Consider the following 25136-nt stretch of genomic DNA (forward strand, 5'->3'; position numbering starts at 1 on the left):
TTTACTGTTGCATGCTAGCTTCGTTAGCAGGAATGCTCGACGATATTTAGAAGTAAGTTGTGTATTTTACAAAAACCAGTCAGGATAAATCTGAAGGGAAACAAAAAACATTCCTGAAGATGTAATGATTGTAATTGAATGCCTTGAGTTCTGTATGTTCACTAATTAGTTGTTATATTGTGTGTGATGTTTACAGCCATGTGGGTTGCAGGCCCAGTTGAGTAAATTGAATTAGTAATGAACTATTGTCCTGCACATGTGTAGAGGCTGTTTTTTTTTTACTATCTTCTTCTTTGGAACCAGAGGTACCGTCCATCCACCGTCCTGCCTGCCACCACTCACCCCATCTTCATCCATCTTACCGTCTACCTTCACCTGAGAGAATCTTCATCTCAGCTGGACATCACAGTTCACCTGGAGTCCATTTCACTGGACATTGTTTGGGGGTGGGGGGGAGGGGTAGGACATTTGAGAACTCAACTCTTTCTTTTATGCATTTTCTTCAATTCCATTTATTCCTGAGATCTCAGAGGTTTTTGATTTTCATATTTCCTGCTTGGACACTTTTTGATGTGTGGAATTGTCAATTTGTTGTAGTATTGTAATTATATTGTGTTCTAATTAAACCTTTTGTTGTAAGTGTAATTCAGGGTGGATATTTCTTGTCTGTGCAGCAGTCAGACGAGTGATGGATTAACCAGTCTCCTCATTGAACCTGGATTAGATTTGATAATTCCCCTCTTTTCTGTCTATTCTGCACTGTCTCTAAAGCAACAGCTGCACGGGGGTTACATATATAGAAATGAACCGTCTTGAGTAGCAAACTGCAGCAGCATTATTTTCAACAGAAGGTTTTCTTTGATAGTATTTTTACTGGTCAGTAGTTTTCCTGCAGCCCCCTCATCACTAATGATTGATCCACCCGCTCTGAGTGATATGAAACTGAAACTGAGAGTTTCTGACCAACAGCTCAGATGACGCTCTGACCATTTCAGGCTGAATTCATGAACTCAGCGATAACTATCAGCTGGTTAGTGGTTAGTTTAATAGTTAACCCATGTTGGTAGACTTTAGTTGACTGTGTGTAGCTGCAGGCTGATTTCATCCTGCAGCAGCGACACATGAACGTCCAGCTTGTGGGAAACTTTCATCTCTCCGCCTGTATGTGACGGACTTCCTGGATGTCTCGACCGATCGCTGGTGTTTTCAACCTTTACACGCAAACGATGGTGAACATGGACTGCAGTGAAGAGTGACGGCACTTTAGTCCGTTTCTTCTCTGCTCCGCTGCCTGTAGAGCAGGCGGGACTCTGTGTCTGAGTGTCGGCTGCAGCGGACCGACAGCTGTCCCCCTCCGCTCGCTGCCGACACACATCTCGCGGCGTCCTCTCGGACAGATTCATAAATACATTCAAATATATCTGGGCGGCTGTAAATTTACATGGACGGGCCGCCCAAGTCTAGTATATTTATGAGAAACACTGACATCACTGAAAGCAGCATGGAGCGACTCCAACCCTCTACTGACCTCAGAGTCTGTAGTCATCAACATGAGACATGAAGGAGCTGCAGCTGCTGATTAAACAGAGAAGATCTACAACAGTAACAGACAGTGAACTTACTTCAGAGTCTCCAGACTACAGTGTGGACTCTCCAGAAAACCACACAGCTGCTTCACTCCTGAATCCTGCAGCTTGTTGTTACTAAGTTCCAGGTGTTTCACGTGGGAGGGGTTGGACTTCAGAGCTGAGACCAGAGAATCACAGCTGATCTCTGACCAACTGCAGTTCCTCAATCTGAATGAAGAATAAAAGCTGTAAGTTTAGACTCATTCAGTATTTCATGGTGTGTTCAGAGCTGAAGAAGGTTCACAATGTACAAGTTTAGAAAATGGAAACTCCAAACAGCTGCAGGTTGAAACAGTGAAACAGAAGCAGTGAAGAAGAGCTCTCATTAATATGAATGACAACATGTTGCTGCTTCAATAAAGACGGAGTGACTTCAGCTCTTAAACTCTGCAGCTCCACCAGCGGCTCCATCAATACAAACTCATGTTGTCCAACAAACTGATCCCAGATTCCTCTGAAGATCCTCAAGTTTCAGAAGAAAACAAACATGTCCGACTGAATGTGGAAGAAAAGTCCATCAGATGATCCAAACTACATCTACAACATTTGATGTGATGTGATCTGTTTGAATATTTCAGTCCAACATCATCACATGACTCCAGACCAGTGTGAACAACCACATGCTGAACATTTATTTGTTGCAGTCTGATGTTGTGGAAAAGATTTCTAGTTTTATTTCAATATCAGACTTTAAGGTGAAAATCCAGAGTTTCAGTTTCACAGTCGATCATCCAGTGAAGGATTTTTCTTCTTCTGTGAAGGTTTTAAATGTGGACGTTGCTCTGCCACAGTCAGCGGACTAAACCAGAGAAGAAGAAAACAGACTTTCCCCTGAAGATCCTCAGTGTGGATCAGTAGAATATCAGCTGATGTCTGCAGTTTAGTTTCACCACAACTTTCACATCATGTTCATCTCAGCACAACTAAAACATGGAGTCTTATGTAACCAGAATCATTTAATCTGGGATCTTAATTATTATGTTTAGGAACTATGTTATTGTCCCCTTAAGTAAGGTCGACAGGTTGTCACGTAGCCGTTTTCCTCTGAACACAGAAAAGTCCGAGGAGAGTCAATGTTTTCCTGAATATATCATCTTTGTTACTCCGTGCACAGAGATGGATAGAAGTGATCATCCATGTCTCAATAGAGGATGTTTGTTTTCCCGTCTGTGCTTCGGTATGGTAGGAGTTGTGAGCAGGAAAAGATGAATCAGATTCCGCTAAAGAAAAGTGAACAACTTTAAATTGAATGTTGAACGACGAGCCATTGAAGAGCTGCAGTTTCACCAACAGATCCTTAGAACTTTGAACATTTGATATCCTGGTGAGTTTATTGAAGTTCAATGCTTTTTTACTGTTGCATGCTAGCTTCGTTAGCAGGAATGCTCGACGATATTTAGAAGTAAGTTGTGTATTTTACAAAAACCAGTCAGGATAAATCTGAAGGGGAAACAAAAAACATTCCTGAAGATGTAATGATTATAATTGAATGCCTTGAGTTCTGTATGTTCACTAATTAGTTGTTATATTGTGTGTGATGTTTACAGCCATGCGGGTTGCAGGCCCAGTTGAGTTTATTGAATTAGTAATGAACTATTGTCCTGCACATGTGTAGAGGCTGTTTTTTTTTTACTATCTTCTTCGTGGGAACCAGAGGTACCGTCCATCCACCGTCCTGCCTGCCACCACTCACCCCATCTTCATCCATCTTACCGTCTACCTTCACCTGAGAGAATCTTCATCTCAGCTGGACATCACAGTTCACCTGGAGTCCATTTCACTGGACATTGTTTGGGGGTGGGGGGGAGGGGTAGGACATTTGAGAACTCAACTCTTTCTTTTATGCATTTTCTTCAATTCCATTTATTCCTGAGATCTCAGAGGTTTTTGATTTTCATATTTCCTGCTTGGACACTTTTTGATGTGTGGAATTGTCAATTTGTTGTAGTATTGTAATTATATTGTGTTCTAATTAAACCTTTTGTTGTAAGTGTAATTCAGGGTGGATATTTCTTGTCTGTGCAGCAATCAGACGAGTGATGGATTAACCAGTCTCCTCATTGAACCTGGATTAGATTTGATAATTCCCCTCTTTTCTGTCTATTCTGCACTGTCTCTAAAGCAACAGCTGCACGGGGGTTACATATATAGAAATGAACCGTCTTGAGTAGCAAACTGCAGCAGCATTATTTTCAACAGAAGGTTTTCTTTGATAGTATTTTTACTGGTCAGTAGTTTTCCTGCAGCCCCCTCATCACTAATGATTGATCCGCCCGCTCTGAGTGATATGAAACTGAAACTGAGAGTTTCTGACCAACAGCTCAGATGACGCTCTGACCATTTCAGGCTGAATTCATGAACTCAGCGATAACTATCAGCTGGTTAGTGGTTAGTTTAATAGTTAACCCATGTTGGTAGACTTTAGTTGACTGTGTGTAGCTGCAGGCTGATTTCATCCTGCAGCAGCGACACATGAACGTCCAGCTTGTGGGAAACTTTCATCTCTCCGCCTGTATGTGACGGACTTCCTGGATGTCTCGACCGATCGCTGGTGTTTTCAACCTTTACACGCAAACGATGGTGAACATGGACTGCAGTGAAGAGTGACGGCACTTTAGTCCGTTTCTTCTCTGCTCCGCTGCCTGTAGAGCAGGCGGGACTCTGTGTCTGAGTGTCGGCTGCAGCGGACCGACAGCTGTCCCCCTCCGCTCGCTGCCGACACACATCTCGCGGCGTCCTCTCGGACACATTCATAAATACATTCAAATATATCTGGGCGGCTGTAAATTTACATGGACGGGCCGCCCAAGTCTCGTATATTTATGAGAAGCACTGACATCACTGAAAGCAGCATGGAGCGACTCCAACCCTCTACTGACCTCAGAGTCTGTAGTCATCAACATGAGACATGAAGGAGCTGCAGCTGCTGATTAAACAGAGAAGATCTACAACAGTAACAGACAGTGAACTTACTTCAGAGTCTCCAGACTACAGTGTGGACTCTCCAGAAAACCACACAGCTGCTTCACTCCTGAATCCTGCAGATTGTTTCCCCTCAGGTCCAGATGTTTCAGATGGGAGGGGTTGGACTTCAGAGCTGAGACCAGAGAATCACAGCTGATCTTTGACAACCTGCAGCTCCACAATCTGAATAAAGAATAAAAGTTGTGAGTTTAGACTCATTCAGTGTTTCATGGTGTGTTCAGAACTGAAGAAGGTTCACAATGTACAAGTTTAGAAAATGGAAACTCCAAACAGCTGCAGGTTGAAACAGTGAAACAGAAGCAGTGAAGAAGAGCTCTCATTAATATGAATGACAACATGCTGCTGCTTCAATAAAGACGGAGTGACTTCAGCTCTTAAACTCTGCAGCTCCACCAGCGGCTCCATCGATACAAACTCATGTTGTCCAACAAACTGATCCCAGATTCCTCTGAAGATCCTCAAGTTTCAGAAGAAAACAAACATGTCCGACTGAATGTGGAAGAAAAGTCCATCAGATGATCCAAACTACATCTACAACATTTGATGTGATGTGATCTGTTTGAATATTTCAGTCCAACATCATCACATGACTCCAGACCAGTGTGAACAAGCACATACTGAACATTTATTTGTTGCAGTCTGATGTTGTGGAAAAGATTTCTAGTTTTATTTCAATGTCAGACTTTAAGGTGAAAATCCAGAGTTTCAGTTTCACAGTCGATCATCCAGTGAAGGATTTTTCTTCTTCTATGAAGGTTTTAAATGTGGACGTTGCTCTGCCACAGTCAGCGGACTAAACCAGAGAAGAAGAAAACAGACTTTCCCCTGAAGATCCTCAGTGTGGATCAGTAGAATATCAGCTGATGTCTGCAGTTTAGTTTCACCACAACTTTCACATCATGTTCATCTCAGCACAACTAAAACATGGAGTCTTATGTAACCAGAATAATTTAATCTGGGATCTTAATTATTATGTTTAGGAACGATGTTATTGTCCCCTTAAGTAAGGTCGACAGGTTGTCACGTAGCCGTTTTCCTCTGTACACAGAAAAGTCCGAGGAGAGTCAATGTTTTCCTGAATATATCATCTTTGTTACTCCGTGCACAGAGATGGATAGAAGTGATCATCCATGTCTCAATAGAGGATGTTTGTTTTTGCGTCGTCTGTGCTTCGGTATGGTAGGAGTTGTGAGCAGGAAAAGATGAATCAGATTCCACTAAAGAAAAGTGAACAACTTTAAATTGAATGTTGAACGACGAGCCATTGAAGAGCTGCAGTTTCACCAACAGATCCTTAGAACTTTGAACATTTGATATCCTGGTGAGTTTATTGAAGTTCAATGCTTTTTTACTGTTGCATGCTAGCTTCGTTAGCAGGAATGCTCGACGATATTTAGAAGTAAGTTGTGTATTTTACAAAAACCAGTCAGGATAAATCTGAAGTGGAAACAAAAAACATTCCTGAAGATGTAATGATTGTAATTGAATGCCTTGAGTTCTGCATGTTCACTAATTAGTTGTTATATTGTGTGTGATGTTTACAGCCATGCGGGTTGCAGGCCCAGTTGAGTTTATTGAATTAGTAATGAACTATTGTCCTGCACATGTGCAGAGGCTGTTTTTTTTTTAATATCTTCTTCGTTGGAACCAGAGGTACCGTCCATCCACCGTCCTGCCTGCCACCACTCACCCCATCTTCATCCATCTTACCGTCTACCTTCACCTGAGAGAATCTTCATCTCAGCTGGACATCACAGTTCACCTGGAGTCCATTTCACTGGACATTGTTTGGGGGTGATGGGGGGGGGACATTTGAGAACTCAACTCTTTCTTTAAGAACTTTTTTTCAATTTCATTTATTCCTGAGATCTCAGAGGTTTTTGATTCTCGCATTTCCTGCTTGGACACTTTTTGATGTGTGGAATTGTCAATTTGTTGTAGTATTGTTATTATATTGTGTTCTAATCAAACCTTTTGTTGTAAGTGTAATTCAGGGTGGATATTTCTTGTCTGTGCAGCAGTCAGACGAGTGATCGATTAACCAGTCTCCTCATTGAACCTGGATTAGATTTGATAATTCCCCTCTTTTCTGTCTATTCTGCACTGTCTCTAAAGCAACAGCTGCACGGGGGTTACATATATATAAATGAACCGTCTTGAGTATCAAACTGCAGCAGCATTATTTTCAACAGAAGGTTTTCTTTGATAGTATTTTTACTGGTCAGTAGTTTTCCTGCAGCCCCCTCATCACTAATGATTGATCCGCCCGCTCTGAGTGATATGAAACTGAAACTGAGAGTTTCTGACCGACAGCTCAGATGACGCTCTGACCATTTCAGGCTGAATTCATGAACTCAGCGATAACTATCAGCTGGTTAGTGGTTAGTTTAATAGTTAACCCATGTTGGTAGACTTTAGTTGACTGTGTGTAGCTGCAGGCTGATTTCATCCTGCAGCAGCGACACATGAACGTCCAGCTTGTGGGAAACTTTCATCTCTCCGCCTGTATGTGACGGACTTCCTGGATGTCTCGACCGATCGCTGGTGTTTTCAACCTTTACACGCAAACGATGGTGAACATGGACTGCAGTGAAGAGTGACGGCACTTTAGTCCGTTTCTTCTCTGCTCCGCTGCCTGTAGAGCAGGCGGGACTCTGTGTCTGAGTGTCGGCTGCAGCGGACCGACAGCTGTCCCCCTCCGCTCGCTGCCGACACACATCTCGCGGCGTCCTCTCGGACACATTCATAAATACATTCAAATATATCTGGGCGGCTGTAAATTTACATGGACGGGCCGCCCAAGTCTAGTATATTTATGAGAAACACTGACATCACTGAAAGCAGCATGGAGCGACTCCAACCCTCTACTGACCTCAGAGTCTGTAGTCATCAACATGAGACATGAAGGAGCTGCAGCTGCTGATTAAACAGAGAAGATCTACAACAGTAACAGATAGTGAACTTACTCCAGAGTCTCCAGACTACAGTGTGGACTCTCCAGAAAACCACACAGCTGCTTCAATCCTGAATCCTGCAGATTGTTGTTACTCAGGTCCAGATGTTTCAGATGGGAGGGGTTGGACATCAGAGCTGAGACCAGAGAATCACAGCTGATCTTTGACAAACTGCAGAACCTCAATCTGAATAAAGAATAAAAGATGGAGATAAAATCACGTGATCCATCAGACGTGTTCAGATTTAATGAGTTTTTCCAACACACAGCACCGCTGTAGATTTTCTCCTTAAACATCGCGGCAATGACACGCTCCTGTAGATACATGCTGCACAACATCAGGAGAATACGTCCTCTTCTCTCTCAGAAGACGGTGCAGGTTCTGGTCCAGGTTCTGGTCATCTCACGTCTGGACTAATGTAACTCCCGCCTGGCAAGTCTACCTTTTAGCGCCATCCGACCTCTGCAGCTCATCCAGAATGCAGCAGCTCGACTGGTATTTAACCTCCTGAAATTCACTCACACTACTCTGCTCCTCCTCCTCCTCCTCCTCCTCCCTTCACTGATTACCAGTAGCTGCCCGCATCCGTTTCAAAACATTAGTACTTGCGTACCGTGCTGCGAACAGATCGGGACCAGTCTACATCCAGGACATGGTCAAACCCTGAATCCCAGATCGCTCCCTCCGCTCTGCTTCTACCAATCGGCTTGTTGCTCCCTCACTGAGCGAAACACTGTACAAAATCACGACTGTTTGCTGTCCTGGATCCTAAATGGTCGAATGAGCTCAGCAACGACATCAGGACAGCTGAAACTCTGTACATCTTCCGCCGCAAACTAAAAACACATCTCTTCCGACTTTACCTAGAATAGGAGAACTTTAGTAGCACTTAAAATGGCACTTACTGATAGAACTTTGTAGTTTGGCTTTCTGGAAGAAATTGTATTTTCTTGATTCCTGTTGTTCTGGGTTTTGTACCCTCATGGTTGAAATGCACTTATTGTAAGTCGCTTTGGATAAAAGCGTCAGCTAAATGAAATGTAATGTAATGTAAACACCGGAGTCCGAAGGAGATTTCATGACATTCAAAAAATGTGAAATGTTTTCAGATTTGTGTTCATGAAAATAGTGAAACTTCACTGACTGCTGCCGTCTCTTCAATATATTCAAATCAGAAGTTCTGATTCAGTTCATGAACTGACCTCAGAGTCTCCAGTCCACAGTTTGGACTCTTCAGTCCAGCAGACAGCTGCTTCACTCCTGAATCCTGCAGCTGGTTGTCACTCAGGTCCAGATGTTTCAGATGGGAGGGGTCAGACTTCAGAGCTGAGGCACGACTTCACAGTGAGTCTCTGAGAGTCCACAGTCATCAAGTCTGTAATGACACAAATATTACAAAATAAGTTATTCTGAAAGACGACACTTTATATTTACTTCCTGTGATTGATAACAAACAGTTTGACACTTCCTGTTTGACATTCACGCTGCGTTCCAGATTGCAAATGATTTCTTTATACTTTTAGTACTTAGTCTCGGTGGCTCAGTCGATGTGACGCATCTTCTGCTGCAGAGGATTGTGGGTCAGAACAGCCAGAGCAGCATGCTGACCTGCAGACTGGAGAATACGACCGAACGTAGTACAACATCCTGGTACTTTTGGAGTACTACATTTAACACACTATGTATTGGGACATACTGATCTTCTTCTGTCGTACTAAATAGTGTGGTCGTATGGATACTGGAACGCAGGTGCTGCGTCCCAATTGTCCACTACATGGTGACTATATAGTGAACAAACTCCACTCTGATTGGCCACTCGTCCACTATGTGGTGTCGTAACGCAGCAAGGGTGAGTCTTCACATCGGTGCATCACGTCTGCTACAGCTGCCTCCATGTTTCTCCCTCCACATCCCAGCAGCTGCTCTCCAGCATCTCTCTCTGTCTGTGATTACCTGAGTGGAAGCAGGTGCACCGGGACCGGAGCAGAACCTCACCAGCTGCCTCAGATCTCCATCAACAGGATACGTAACTCAGACCCAGCGCAGTCACACCCACCCTGCCAGATCGTACACGCTGTTCAGTCTCATTCCAGCTTTGCTTTCTTGCATTTTGCTGAGATTCTGATCCAGTTATTCTCTCCATCAGTTCCAAAATGAACAACACAGGAAAGAGAAAGCCAGCGCAGAAGAGCCTTAAAGTGCAACACCACTGAGGGCCACTAGGGGCCGTCTCCAAAGAACCTCAGTCTCCATAGACTCCCACTGAAAAAGCATCAAGTTCTCTCCTGAAATACAAAGTCAGTAAATGTTTTCCACAAGTCATCATGGTGTCATTAGATAAACTCCCTCCTTCTGATCAGTGTTCTGGTCCTTCTGGAAATAATTCATCATTCATTAGATATTAGGACTCAAACACAGATATGTTTGGGGGCGGAGCTGTTTGATTGACAGGCCTGGAGTGGTTTCAGGGTTTGCTGTTATGTGGGCGGGGCCTAATGTCCCTGGGCTCCCTGTTAGGTCCACTGATTGTTCCTCCCAGCTCATCAAAATATGGTCTCTTCTGGGTCCACAACATCAAGACAGCGTCGGCTGAAATGTCCGACTGGAGGCTTCAAAACGAGCCCTCACATCCTGATGGGTGACGTCACGGTGGGCTGCACTGTATGCAGTCAATTAATAGTTACCTGGATGTAACTTCAGTTCTATGAGTACGTTTAGTGCGCTACCTCATGTAAAGCTTCAGCAGTTTCAATGATATCATATGGTGGTTTATGAAAAATTAATATTGTAAATACATTAAAAACCGGATGAACCAGAATCCAACCAGAACTACAACTGACATTAATGTTTATAACAAACCAGTGGAACACTGTTTAAAGAATAATGACAATGTTCTGGTGAGAATATTTGAAGAACCAAACTACTGATCTGATTGATAACGTTAATGATCACATGAGGACTCACCGAGCCGTCCTGCAGTTCCTCACAGCTGGGATCAGTCTCCGTCGTCCCTCCCGTGATGTGTTGTACTTCTTCAGGTCCAACTCATCCAGAACCTCCTCTGACATCTGCAGCATGGAGGCCAGACCTGAGCAGTGGATGTCAGAGAGTTTCTTCTCTGATCTGTTCTCTGACTTCAGGAAGTCTTGGATCTCCTGATGGACTGAGAGGTCGTTCATCTCCATCAGACAGTGGAAGATGTTGATGCTTCTGTCTGGAGAGATTTCATCACTGTTCATCTCCTTCAGGTTCTTGATGGCTTTCTGGATGATTCTTGAACTGCTCATTTTCTGACCCAGCAGGCCTCCTAAGAGTCTCTGGTTGGACTTCAGTGTGAGGCCATGAAGGAAGCGAACAAACAGGTCCAGGTGGCCACTTTTACTTTGGAGGGATTTTTCCATGGCTCTTCTCAGGAAGTCATCCAAAGGAGGGAAACGAGCATCATTGTTTCCAAGAAACTTGGAAATATTCTTCAGAAACGAATTTTCTTTTGAATCCGTCTTATCTTCCAGGAAGTCTTCCAGGAAGTCCTGTAGCACCTTTGTGTTCCTGTCGGTGAAACAGTGGAACATGTAGACTGCAGCCAGAAACTCCTGAACGCTCAGATGAACAAAGCAGTAGACTGTTTTCTGGAAGATCACACACTCTCTCTTGAAGATCTCTGTACAAACTCCTGAGTACACCGAGGCCTCTGTGACGTCCAGACCGCACCGCTGCAGGTCTTCTTGGTAGAACATGATGTTTCCTTCCTCCAGATGTTCAAACGCCAGCCTCCCCAGCTTCAGAAGAACTTCCCCGTCAGCGTCCGTCAGCTCCTGTGGAATCGTCTCGTGTCCACCGTACTTGTTCTTCTTCCTCTTGGTCTGAACCAGCAGGAAGTGTGAGTACATGTCAGTCAGGGTCTTGGGCAGCTCTCCTCTCTGCTCGGTGGTCAACATGTGGTCCAGAACTGTCGCGCTGATCCAGCAGAAGACGGGGATTCCACACATGATGTGGAGGCTCCTGGAGGTCTTGATGTGGGAGATGACGCTGCTGGACCGCTCTTCATCACTGAACCTCCTCCTGAAGTACTCCTCCTTCTGGGCGTCAGTGAAGCCTCGTACTTCTGTCAGCCTGTCCACACACTCAGGAGGGATCTGATTGGCCGCCGCGGGTCGGGAAGTTATCCAGACGAGAGCCGAGGGAAGCAGATTCCCCTCGATGAGGTTGGTCAGCAGCACGTCGACGGAGGACTCGTGAGTGACATCAACCAGCTTCCTGCTGCTGAAGTCCAGAGAGAGTCTGCTTTCATCCAGGCCGTCAAAGATGAACAGAAGCTTCCAGACAGCGAGCTGCTCTGCTGAGACCTTCTGTAACGTTGGATGGAAAACACGGAGCAGCGTGAGAAGACTGTACCGCTCATCTCGGATCAAGTTCAGCTCCCTGAACGACAGCAGAATCACCGCGCTGACGTCTTGGTTCTCCAAGCCCTCGGCCCAGTCCAGAGAGAACTTCTGCACCGAGAAGGTTTTTCCGACACCGGCGACGCCGTTGGTCAGAACCACTCTGATAGGTCTCTGCTGGTCGGGGAAGGCTTTAAAGATGTCGTGGCACTTGATTGGAGCGCCATGGAGGATCTTCTTCTTGATCTCCAGCTGCATCACCTCATGTTGGGTATCAACCTCTTCACTCCGTCCCTCTGTGATGTAGAGCTCCGTGTAGATCGTCTTCAGGAGGGTTCCACTTCCTCTTTCATCACTTCCTTCAGTCACATGTTCACATCTACTCCTCATAATGATCTTATGTTCATCTAAAACCTGCTGCAGACCAACATCTGGACAAAGACAAGAACAGCTGTCAGACTAAAGAAAGAGAAGCTGCACACAAACCAAAGACAGGAAGAGGAACCTGGTTCAGTTCTGTTGGATTTACAATCATTTAAATGTCTGACGTAACAAATGAGACGGTATAAAGCAACAGGTCCAGTTTTCAGAACCGAGTCCTCAGCAGACAGATGGACAGTCTTACTTTGTACAGTGCCGGTCTTACTGGCTGTCTGCGGTCCAGGTCTGGTTCTGGATCTTTGTCCACACTGGGGACAGGAGGAGTCTCCTGATGGAGCTGACTGGTCCCAGTAGGGGGTGATGCATCGTCTGCAGAACCGGTGTCCACAGCTGGTGGAGACGGGATCCTTCAGGACGTCCTGACACAGAACACAGCAGGACAGCTGCTCCTTCTCAGGGACACCCCTCCTCTTCAATCTGTCAACACATTTCTTCATCACTACAATAATCTGCTGATGGTTGTTCTGGACCTCACAGAACAATCTACTGTATGATGGAGAGAACCGAAGCTCAGAGGTCAAGAACATTTAACTTTTTCTTTTCCATATTTGACTGTTGTTGATAAACATATCACATATTAATTGAAGGGAAACCAGGCACAGAAGAAGGAACTTTCAGTTAACGTCAATAAGTTGGGGTCTGAAACTGTTTACAACACTTGGAATGACACTTTACAGTCGAAATGAAGAGTTTCACATGTCAACGTTTACTGTGGACTTTGAGCAACAGCATTTGATGAAAGAAGGAGGAAACAAGATGCTTCTCTGTGAACAGCCCCTTAACTACCATCCACCGATACCTGAGAGGCCTTCAAGGGACACCTGTAAATTGTAGCATCTACTGATATTCTGCATGGGAGGACTTGAGACAGTCCCTCCAGGAGGTTTATTTGTGATTGTTGAGATTAAAAATGTTTGATTTTGCAGTGGATTTTCTGAAAAAATGCTGGAATTGGAAAAAAATTGCAAGATGAAAAACAAAAATGTTATTTTTTTTTTTTTAAAGCACTACCCGATAGAGGAATGAATATGTAATCACTTCCTTTGATAATAATCATGCTGCACATCACAGAAATATTTTTGTTCTAATCTTATTTTTACTTAATTATTGAACTTATTGAACCACGGGGCTAAAAGTTACTAAAATAAATCATAAAAGTGACGCAGCTTTCCAGAACAGACAGTCTGTGACTGTAATATAGAAACAAGGACTACATCAGCTGTCAAAATAAGAGCTTTAGATGATGTTTAATTAACATCAATTCAACACATAGACCTATTGTATGCACAGAAACAAAGAGCAGTCTCTTGCAACTTGACATTATGTATGCATGTTTTTAGCATACAATAACATATAATCACTTCTTTTGACAATAAGCATTTAATTACAACATTTTATTGTGAAGGCCACTTTACACACAAACCCTGCCGCTTCCTGTTTTTCTGCTTGTTCCTGTTTCCTCCGGTGCACAGGGTTTGTTTTGGGTGATGACAGCAGAGGAGGCAGAGCCGTGTTGATTGTAAATGAGGAGTTCATTTTGGTAATAAAGCAAGTTTTGTTTGAAATAACTTAATTTATGCCAAACATTAAGCACAGCTTCTGCTGACGACATCTTTTCCAGAAAATTCTCAGGAATTTAAAAAAATGACAAGATCCCCCAAATATTGCAGTTTGCTTGAATTCGCTACAGGAAATAACCTGGTTCCACTCTGCCCCTCTAAACTGCATGAGTCCCTGTGTGACCGGTCGCTCCAAGGGGCCAGTAAAAACTCTGACCTACAGACCAGTGGAGAAAAAATGTTACGTTGAACCCTGCAGGTGTGAACAGGATCTGTGACACGACAGCAGCTGTTCCAGGAAGTGACGTCAGCTGCAGAACCTCAACACACTAAGTTCTGTTATAACCGACAGTTTGGAGGTTCAAAGGTTTGTATCAGTTCTCTTACTTTGAGTCTGAAGGTTCTGGTTCAGTACTGAAGTCCAGAGGAGGTCCTTTGGACTGATCACTCTTCAGAGACAGACAGATGGATCCTGGAGACTCGTCTCGGTCCTCATCTTCCTCCACACAAACACTCATCTTCTGGACTTCAGTCCGTCTGAGAGGAAAACCAGGAACACTGACTGAGAGCTCAGAACAGGAATCAGGACAAACAGGTTGTTCAAGAGTCTCACCCAAACACAAACAGGAAGAAGTACCACACACTAGTTTTTACTCCTTTTCTTCCAGTCTAGTTGGTACATTATCTCACTTCCCTTTATTTTCTCCATGTTTCCCTCCCATGTGTCTTTTCCTTGGAGATGATATAAATAAGTGTCAGGTGTCTTTCTACCTGGTACTCAGGGATTATGAGTTTTATAGAAACAGATCCTGAATTTAAAGGATTTTCCAGCTGAAAGACAGCAGACTCCTCCTCTCCCTGACTGTAATATGATCCATGACACCTGGAAATGAAAAATCTTTACCATGATTAAAGTTGTTTCTTCCTTCATCAATCAGACCTACAGCTGCCACACATCCAACAGTTTCAGGTGTAAACAGTAAATGTGTTATTTTCTACCAGCTGCATGTGTTTCCTGTCCAAACGGTGTGAAACAGTTTCAGAGCAGCTGGATCAGCTGAAGTCTTTGTAACCACAGATGGATCAAACTGATGAGCTCATTCAGACTCTTCTTCCCTCCACAGTCCACAGGGAGAAAAGTGGCTTTCAGACTGACAGTAGAATAATAATAATGTTGTTAACACTCACCTGCCTCGGCAGTCAGTTTGTCTCAAAATGGAGTCTGAACTCGTTGGAATTTTGAGTTGTCTCTACCTGTTGTCAGGTAAGATCAGCTGATGAAGTGTTGCTCCTCCCCTCTCTGTTTACAGGAAGACATTTTCTCTGTGTGTGTGTGTGTGTGTGTGTGTGTGTGTGTGTGTGTGTGTGTGTGTGTGTGTGTGTGTGTGTGTGTGTGTGTGTTGCTCAACATTGAGCTTTTTAAAAAGATGTGTTTATGAGTTTCTCTCGTAGCTTGAACAGGATGATTAGAAAGAGTTTTATTTAATCTTTGTGTTCATCATCATCATCATCATCATCATCATCATCATCATCATCACCAGCTGCTCACACTGTGGCTCCACAGTGACGTCAAGTCACACGTGATTTCCTACTGAATTTCCCCACTGTGTGAATAATGAAGTCAGATCTAATCTATGAGTGTGAGCCTCAACAGCTTGTCGCAAGGCCTCATGGGAAATGTAGTTTTTGAATACCATCAAATTATCTCCAGTTTCCTCTCGATTAAAAAGACAAGGTGTTCAGATTTTACTGTCCAGGGAAGAATTAAATTCTCATTTATCTTAGAATATGTAGAGAAACCGGCAGGAACATGTTGAAGATTTAAAAACGACTTGGAAATGAACTTTATTAATTAACTACATAACAGACGTTTGAACTGAGGAGAAGTTAGTTTAAAAAGCCGTTTGGAAACCGTTAATATCAAATAAAATAGTGAGAGGACGGTAACTTCAAACTGAATGAAGACAAGTTCAAAATGATAATAGGATTTATATTCTTCCTTCACGTCAGTGAAACGTAAGCCGACAGACAGAAAAGTCAAAGGAACAACAGATGTGTAATGAAACAGGGATTCTTCACGGTAAAAGATGAGGCAGAGAGATGAACTCTATTTCAGAGCAGATCCTGTGTCCCGTACACCGCACAACCTCAGGACCTGCTGTTTATTAGGCCAGAGAACATGAAATGAACATTACACACACAAATACACACCAGAGGGCGTAACAATAACGCACAACTCGCGTCACTCGTGGTGCCGAATACGAACATGAACACGTTAACTCAGGGCATTGTGGGAAAACTAAAAGTCATAAAGTCTCCCGGGTGACTTCCAGATGGTCAGAGTCCAACTTTCTAAACTTTACCGGAATAAAAGGCCGTCTTCATCACGTCGGCCTCCTTCGTTCCTCCTGCGGAAAAAGAACCTGACGACGTTTTAGTTTTTTCTTTTCTCCTGTTTTGGGTGGTGTGCTGAATGTGTCTGTTCTGAGTTCAGAGTTTGCAGCTCCTGAATCCACTCAAAATGTTCCTGGTATGCCCGGTACTGAAAGGGTGTATTTTGGCACATCTTGATACGCGTCACGTGTATATTTTGCGTATGTTTCTGTTGTAGATGTTGTCTTTGGTCGTCCTGTTTGCAGGAGGAGATTCTGCTGGTGTTGTTGTCCCGATCTGGTGTGTGATGGGGAGGTGAGGAGGTGGAACGGGTTGGTGGGTTTGGTCGGTGGCCTTGATGGTGGCGCCGGTGGAGCGGGCGTAGGGTCTGCTTCTCGTGGTAAGTCTGGGTAGAGGGGATAAGAGGCTGCCGGTGCTTCCGGTGCCGGCTCAGGTTCCGGCTCTGGGTCGGGCTCCGGCGGTCGTTGTCTTTTTGGCGGGGCCGAGTCCAGGTCGGTATCTGGCACCTGGACACACCGAGACGTTGTTACTGGTTTTTATGTCCCTGCCTGTGTTTTTCTGTCCCTTTTCTGTGTCTCCTCTGTCCACAAGAACAAGAACTTCCAATCTCCTTTCAACCTTTTCTTCCCTTTTTTACCTTCTGTCTGTCTTTCCTTTTCCTCTAATTTCTCTTTCAGCTGATTTAACTGTCTAATACTGAAACTTCCCGTACTAGGGAATCCACATTGGACCCATTCTTTCAGTTGTCTTACAGAGTCTTTGCCATAGTTCATTTTTATGAAGTGATATTTGGGCTAAAGAATTCAGGCCCTTCTGGTCCCTTTTCTTTGCTGTTGGATTTTCCCACGGTTAATGTTTAATATGTGAAATTTATTCAAATGTTTTATTTTATTTTTGATAACTTACTTTACTTCTTTATCTTTATTATTTTATATTTTCTTCTTTTATTTACTGATAATCTTTTTTATATTGCTAAGATGTTATTTTAATTACTAGTGTTTTTAGTCTTCCTAGTAATCCTCCATGTTGTTTTTTCAGTGGTCCATTGTGTCCCTCTATTGTAACCTGTGTTTGTGTTTTCTGTCACATGAATTTGCAGGTAATTGATTTGGATCGTATTCAATTTATGATATGAAGCAGCAGAAACAGCAGTTGTAGCAGTTGTACGTCCTGTGCACTTTGTAGAACTTTACCTCACAGTCTATAATATTATTAAATCTCCTTTTCTGCTGTGGTCTTAGTAAATTCTTTAAGGTAGACTCGTCAGTGTACCTCCAGGTTTCTGTTAAACTAGGTTAAAAACTCTCGGGTCCAACCCGTGTGTTCGCTACTAAAACTTATTTTTCACTTCCGCGTCAGTCTTTTTAAGTTTTATCCAAATATACGTTCCAACATAGAACTTGTTTAGTTTGAAAACATTTCCAAATTCTCCCCCTTATGGATCGCAGCACTGAGCCCGCCCGGACCTGCTCCTCAGGCCCTCCGTCTCACCCTTCTTTGTCGGGGAGGTTGAGGCTGGAGGACACCCCCAGGATGATCAGTCTCCTTCAGGTCTCCTTGTGGTGGAAATCTGGAAATAATGAGTCTGAGTCAAGATTTGTCTTTCAGGTCCTTTAGTTAAAGCTTTCTGCAAGAAAGGTTCAGACAATACAGAGACAAAGAAGTGCTCGTTAGATATAGTTCAGCTTATATAAAAACACAGTTATATATAGTTTGGTTAGGTTTGTATAGGGACACAGGTAGATGCAGTTTTTCTGTTCCACATTTCAAAGGCAATATTTAGTAAAAACAATGTTCAATAGTTTAACGAGGAGCTCACTTCATTTCAAAAACTACAGGAAACCGGAAGTACAGGCTATAAGAACTAAATTCATCACATCTCGTGACGTTTATATGACAAAGTGGGTCAAAGTTCAAGACGTATTTCTTTTTGTTATCATGAAGTAGTTTGTCCCAGTTGTACACGTGCTCCATGCAACAGTACAGACTTTGTAAGTGCAGCTGCAGTACGTACTAAAAGTCCAACAAAGAAACAGTATCCGGTTGTGAACGCAGCGTGAAGCACGAGAGAAGGAAGAGGAGCTCCACGCGCGCTCCGTTTGACTGTCCTTGACCAACAGCGCCGCCTGCTGGCCATCAGCGCCGCATTACAGGCACAATCAGTGGCTGAGACCCGGCAGGTGTTGTGGAGGCTGCAGCTGCTCATGTTGCTGTTTGATTCATCATTTTCCTTCAATCAAAGTCCTGCAATGTTGGAGCTCATCTGTGGACACTAGTTCTACTTTCTACAATATTTCTATAAACTGTATATCTGAGACGAGGTGGTTGTGTATATATACATATATGTAGAAGTGTGTGTGCTCCTCGTTAAACTAGGGAACATTGTTTTTACTAAATATTGCCTTAGAAATGCATTATTACATTTTCTATGCAGGAAGTCAACATAATCAATATTTAGCTTTTGTAATTTAGGTGTTGGTGTGTTATCGATATTGTTTTTAATTAATTGTATGAGTTGGAATGTTTTAATCACCTTAATATAGTTTTCCACGGAGCAATCCAGTTCATATTTGCCATTAAACTCCACTTTAAGTGCATCACCATTTCCATCCAGGAGGTGAATGATTGACCAGATCTGTTTTTCCATCCAGTCCTCCATAAACATAAATTTTCTTCTACTTACGATGACTCTGTTGTTCCATAGTGGGACATTTTGAGGGCTAAAGTTATGCGTATAAATCATTTTCCAGTGTAAGTTAGAGAAATTGCATCATTTTCCTGTCTGTGTTTCTCTAACTTCCTGAAATATGATGTGTTCTTTTCTCCCTCTTCAATCCATTTGTCTCTGGACCTTATATCTGCTCCCTGTGCTTTGTTTAGGTAAAGTTCATCCAGCTGCCATTGGAGGTTTTTCATGTTTTTCTTTGTCCTCTGGACTCCAGTTTAATTTACTATGAAGTGAGATCAATTCTTTGACCAGCTTTGTTTCCTCTGCTTTCCTTTCCTTCTTTAGTTTTTTTTACTGAAAGCAATAGATCGCTTCCTGATAGTCAATTTGAGATATTTCCCATTTCTGTATTGAAGTAGTAAATGTGTTTTCATTTTCAATATCCACAATTGTATTTTTTTGAAACATATGATTCCAGTATTCTTCATTTGTTAGTAAATTAGCATTACATTTCCAGTCACCTTTTATTGTATTCATTATTCTGGTTAATTCCAGGTTTATTATACAGTGGTCACACAATCAAGTCTTGATTTTTGTCCTTTAGGCTTAAACCAGGTGAAACATCTTTCCTCTTGTAAGCCACGTTAGTTTTACCAGCAACTAAAGGGTTAACTCACACATGCAATACCGACGTTTACCAGAGGGGCGCTCTCGTGCACGTCGGGAGATCAAAGCCTTCTCCCGGTAGAGACCCTTTACGTCTCCAATGAAACAGCATCATGATCTACACCAGGGGTGTCAAACATACGGCCCGCGGGCCTGAATAGGTTTAATCCGGCCCGCGACATGATTTTGCAAAGCATAAAATTGAGCTGCAATTTTCCAATGAATGGAACTGCTGTTCTAAATGTGTCCGGTAGGTGTCGCAATAGCAATTCTGTTAAGCAAGCAAAGTGTTTCTACTGGGGCTGAACAAGTAGGCTGCAGCCAGTCCAGAGCCAGCTGGTCATTCTGCCTGACCAATTTGAACATTACGTGCTTTGGCACCCTCATTGCCCCAAAATGTCTCTGTCAAAAAAGAGACAAGTGGACGCAGAGTGCAGAGTTTTCCAAGAAAAATGGACATCCTCCTATTTCTTCACAGAAGTGAATAAGAAAGCTGTGTGTTTGGTGTGTTCACAACATGTTTCAGTGCTGAAAGAATATAACCTTCGTCGCCACTATGAGACTCTTCATGCCGACAAATACAACAACTTTCAAGGACAACAGAGAAGAGAGAAGGTGGATGAATTATTGGCGGGTCTGAAGAAACAGCAGTCTGTGTTTACTCGTAGGCGAGAAATCAGTGATGCTGCAGTGAAAGCCAGCTACATTACAGCTCCTGAAATTGCAGTGGCTTCAAAGCCATTTATTGAGGGGGAAGTTGTAAAAACATGCATGCTGAAGGCTGCGGAGATTGTGTGCCCTGAAAAGCGCCAGGCTTTTGCAAATATCAGCCTGACAAGAAATACAGTTGCAGACAGGATTTCTGATCTTTCGGCGGATTCGGACAGACAATTGAAGCGCAGAGTAAAGTCATTTATTGCTTTTTCAGTTGCAATTGACGAAGGCACGGACATTACTGATGTTGCGCAACTGGCAATATTCATCCGCGGAGTTGATGCCACTTTGACTGTCACCGAGGAGTTTGTGGATGCCAGGTTTCAGGAATGAAATAATGGGGAACCCCGCTTCAAATGCTGCAGGAGATACTGCACCCTGATGTAGTTCTGTGAAAATGATTGTCTTCTCTGGAAATTTAAAGAAAATGAACAGCGTGTGATTTACTGTAATAAGGTTAGAAATTTCAATTCATAAGTTTGGTTTGTTGAAGTTATTTATGCATTGCACAGCTTTTATTTTTCTATCAATAAATAGTTTAATTTCCATAGCAGAGAGTAACTCAACCGTCTTGAATAGTTTCTACCTCCGTTTTTATGTTTTGTTGAGTTAGCACAGGATTAATATGTGGAAATGACAAATGAGGTATTTAATACCTAGAAGAGTTGTTTTATTTATTTATTTCGTATTTTGTTCAATCCCAGATAGACTGTGACTTCAAGTTGAATGACTTTGTAGACACACTGAGACCAAGTTTAAGTTCCAATCATTGAAGCATTGTGTTCTTGAAATTGAACCTATTTTTTCCTCCGAATTTTCAACTAACTTGAAGTGTTTTGTCAAGAGGATTTTTTTGTGTTGTGTACATTTTCAGAATGTGCTTGTACTATTTTGGACCGAAGTAAAACAAAGAAAACAATCTGAAGTTGTGGTTATTTTGAAGGTATTATGCCATGATTTTATCGGTCCGGCCCACTTGAGAATAGATTTTTCTCCATGTGGCCCCTGAGCTAAAATGAGTTGAACACCCCTGATCTCCACCATGAAGAATCTCATTTGGTTGATTTCTGCTCACTGCTGTTGAGGATCTTTATTTATTTGATCGTTAACCAGACCGACTCCGAAGGAAGAAGTTGATTTAAAGTCTGAGAAGAATCTCCGGTGAGTGACGGATGCGTTGCTCACAGTTATCCGTTGGTGCAGAGCTACAAAGGAGGACAGTTGTTTAGTTGGGCTAAAGATATCTATCAGGAGAGAAGAGAACAAAACAACCAGTCGGAGAGAAATATGAATTTGTTGATGAATATTATTTGACGTGGTTGATATCTGTGATTGTGGAGCTGACGGGGCTATATAATGCGTCGGGACCTGTTGAACCGAGCGGGAACGATGACGTCACTTTCTTGTTTTTAGCGCCAGAAGTAAACCGTCAGATTGAGAACAGCTGTTGAGTGTGTTGCTTAGTAACGGTGGACGTTTAAATAATGTCTGTTAGGTATAAGTGAGAGATGTCACTGAGACATGAGGACATGTGTGTGTGAGATATGGTGGTATGTTAATATTGACCATAGTGAATATTATATATATATATATATATATATATATATATATATATATATATGTGTGTGTGTAATACTATTTTACTGGTCATTTACTGTTACACCAACAATAGAGTTTATAAATTATAGTACTGACATCGTATTAAATTCTGCTGTATGCAGATTGTTTTTCTGTTTGGATCTGTGATGGAGACAGCGATCCCCAGAAACCTCCACAGAGCGCTGGAGCTGAGTGACCCTGTGACCCCTGATCATCTTCACCGTGGGTGAAGCTGCATTTGGGCTTCTTGGATTCTCCTGCCGGAGCACCGACGAGCAAAAAGATTCAGATCAGAGTTAGTCTGAGAGCCTCCAGACGTACACTACCGGGTAGTAGACTGAAAGACAAGAGACTGAAACTGACTGACTGAGAGAGAAATACCGGTATTGGGGTTATTATTTGAATTTGTTATTTTTCTTTATGCTGTTCCCTTGATTTTCTGTGCGTGTTAATAACGATAATAAATTGCAGTTCAGTTCCTTGTTTTAAACTGCAAACATTTGCCGTGTTTCATTCACTCCCAGAGCGACCTAAAGACAGTCCTAAACTTAACACAGGAAATCTAGTGTGTTACTAGCATTACATTTCCAGTCACCTTTTATTGTGTTCATTATTCTGGTTAATTCCAGGTTTATTATACAGTGGTCACACAATCAAGTCTTGATTTTTGTCCTTTAGGCTTAAACCATGTGAAACATCTTTCCTCTGTTTAAGGTTCTCCAGATATCTATTCATTTATTATCACTGATGAAATCACCAATAATTGGGTTTCTATGTTCTTCCAAAAATCTCCACGTCCATCTGTCCATTCATCAGGAGTCGTGTTGAAATCTCCTCCAACCAGTAAAAACTCGGTGGGAAAGTTTCCTTTAGTTCCTTGATAACTGTTGTTACTTGATGCAACAGATTTCTGTTGTTATGATCGTTGTTATCGACATTTACCAGAATAATGAAAACAGCAGGTCGATGCCTCTCTGCAACATCGGCTTGAAACGCAGAGTCAGCGGGAAGGAAACCTTCGCTGTAAACAAACAAGTAAACAAAGGCTGTAAAATAAGTAAACAAACAAGTAAACAATGCCTGTAAAATAAGTAAACAAACACCAAAATAAGAAAACAAAGACTGAAAAGTAAACAAACACGGTAAAGAAATGAGTAAACAAACACTGTGATAAGTAAACAAACACAGTAAAGAAATGAGTAAACAAACGAATAAACAAACATTAGAAAGTAAACAAACAAGAAAACAAATCCTTAAATAAGTAAAGAAACAAGTAAACAATGACTGTAAAATAAGTTAAAAAAAAAACACTGTAAAATAAGAAAACAGTCTGAAAAGTACACAAACAAGGGAAAATAAATGACGAAACAAAAACTAAAAGAAAGTAAACAAATGAATAAACAAACATTAGAAAGTAAACAAACAAGTAAACTCTGTATATATATATATATATATATGTGTATGTTTCCATATATGCGTTTTTATATGCGTGTGTGTCTGTGATCAACTCACTGATGACGAACCCAGAAAACGCCCAGTTGATCCATCCACCAATCACAATCATGGGCAGGACGTTGGTCAGGTTTCCTTTCATCATGTCCGTCAACATGCTGCTGTCTGAAACACACTGATGAGGGCGGGGCTCTGAGCATGCTGGGGGGCATGCCCCCCCCCCCCCCCCCACCACCACCACCACCACACACACACACACACACACCTGTCATGGGGTTCTTGGGAACAACCTTCCTCTTGACCTTCTTGAAGAAACTCGTCTCTATGTTGTTGAAAAAATGTTTCCTCATAACGAACGACTGAAACAAACAGCAGACGAGGCGTTCAAAGACACCGGTGAAATCAAACTCTGAAAACCTGCTCCATCGGGGCATTGGTGTCTGTGGTGAGTTCACTGTCTCTAATAACAGTAGGGCATTAGAGTGTCTGGTGAGTTCACTGTCTCTAATAACAGTAGGGCATTAGAGTGTCTGTGGTGAGTTCACTGTCTCTAATAACAGTAGGGCATTAGAGTGTCTGTGGTGAGTTCACTGATTTGATGAATGAAACGTTGTCACGACGACACACACAGATGAATAAGGAGGTGCGGTTACCTGTCGAGGGATGTACTTCCCGTTCTCTCTGAGGATGCGGCTGTGCAGGAGCACCTGGCTGAACACAAACACAGGTGTGACCTTTGACCTTTGACCTGACACATTCACTGACCTCTTTAAAGTGGACCTCAGAGTGACACGTGTGTGTGTGTGTGTGTGTCTGTGTGTGTGTGTGTGTCCTCAGAGTGAGACGTGTGTTTGGACCTGTCTGACAGTGTCCCGTGGGTCACGTGACACCCCGCCGTCCCTCCTGAGGACGGACGGAGACGGTCTCACCTGTCAGACAGCGTCTCCAGCTCCACCTTCTTGTCGCTGTGCAGCAGCTGGGTGACATAGTGACGGATGATCCCCACCAGGAAGGTGATGAAGACGATGGGCAGCACCACCCACAGACGGATACTGGAGTCCAGCAGCAGCTCTGGACCGGACATGGCTGAGGACGGGGGACGAGCCGGGGACAGGACGAGGACAATGATGAGGACCAGCAGGAGTCAGTCTGATCTCAGTTCAGAGGTTCCGTTAAATGTTGTAATGCGGTGTTTTTGTTATCCTCTGTGGTGCATTCAAGGACAAAAAGACCCTTAAGATGTCACTTTCTTGGAAAAATAAACCTAAAAAACGTCCCCCCATCTTTTTATTTTTTAATTTTTATTAAAACATTAAACCTTACTTTAATGAAACTCCTGCCTGAGTGGGACACTGGTCATCTCCCGGTGTTCACACTCGGGTGACGTAAATAAGTGTAACAACCGTCACCGACGAGTGTCTGGCGAGTATTTTTCTGAATAAAAAAATAAAAGTGTTAAATTTAAAGAACATTTTTTAGGTTGAAGTGTTTGTCGACCTGTATAAAGATCTGACAGCATCTTTTGTGAAACTACTTTCTGTCTATTTCAGGCAAGTAAAACCGAATAGGAGCTCATAAAACCTGTTTATTTTTCTCACAAAAGATGAAAACAGCCACCGTAAGCATCACACTTGATGTGTTTTTGTTGTTGTTTTTAACAAACTTTATTGAATGTCTCAGTGAAAATTAATACA

The 25136-nt window shown here is 42.7% G+C and overlaps 3 protein-coding genes across 4 annotated transcripts in view; 1 reads left to right on the plus strand and 2 right to left on the minus strand.

The window, feature by feature from the left end:
* LOC138215522 (protein NLRC3-like) overlaps positions 1-25136 on the minus strand; it is a 132172-nt gene that overhangs the window by 86668 nt on the left and 20368 nt on the right. The gene's annotated exons all lie outside the window — the stretch shown is intronic.
* The window catches only part of LOC138215521 (protein NLRC3-like), a 116573-nt gene that overhangs the window by 35656 nt on the left and 55781 nt on the right, over positions 1-25136 (plus strand). The window lies entirely within an intron of this gene.
* On the minus strand, positions 1432-24634 carry LOC138215526 (protein NLRC3-like). The gene is given in 9 exon segments (XM_069177738.1): positions 1432-1796; positions 4602-4775; positions 7580-7753; positions 8770-8902; positions 8905-8942; positions 10532-12380; positions 12575-12807; positions 14337-14486; positions 24372-24634. Coding segments are annotated over 9 exon segments (3084 nt in total). The 5' UTR covers positions 24527-24634; the 3' UTR covers positions 1432-1618.

The sequence above is a fragment of the Embiotoca jacksoni genome, unplaced genomic scaffold (assembly GCF_022577435.1).
Source record: "Embiotoca jacksoni isolate LCO1_2020_lvr unplaced genomic scaffold, fEmbJac1.0.p SCAF_77, whole genome shotgun sequence".
Classification (NCBI taxonomy): domain Eukaryota; kingdom Metazoa; phylum Chordata; class Actinopteri; family Embiotocidae; genus Embiotoca; species Embiotoca jacksoni.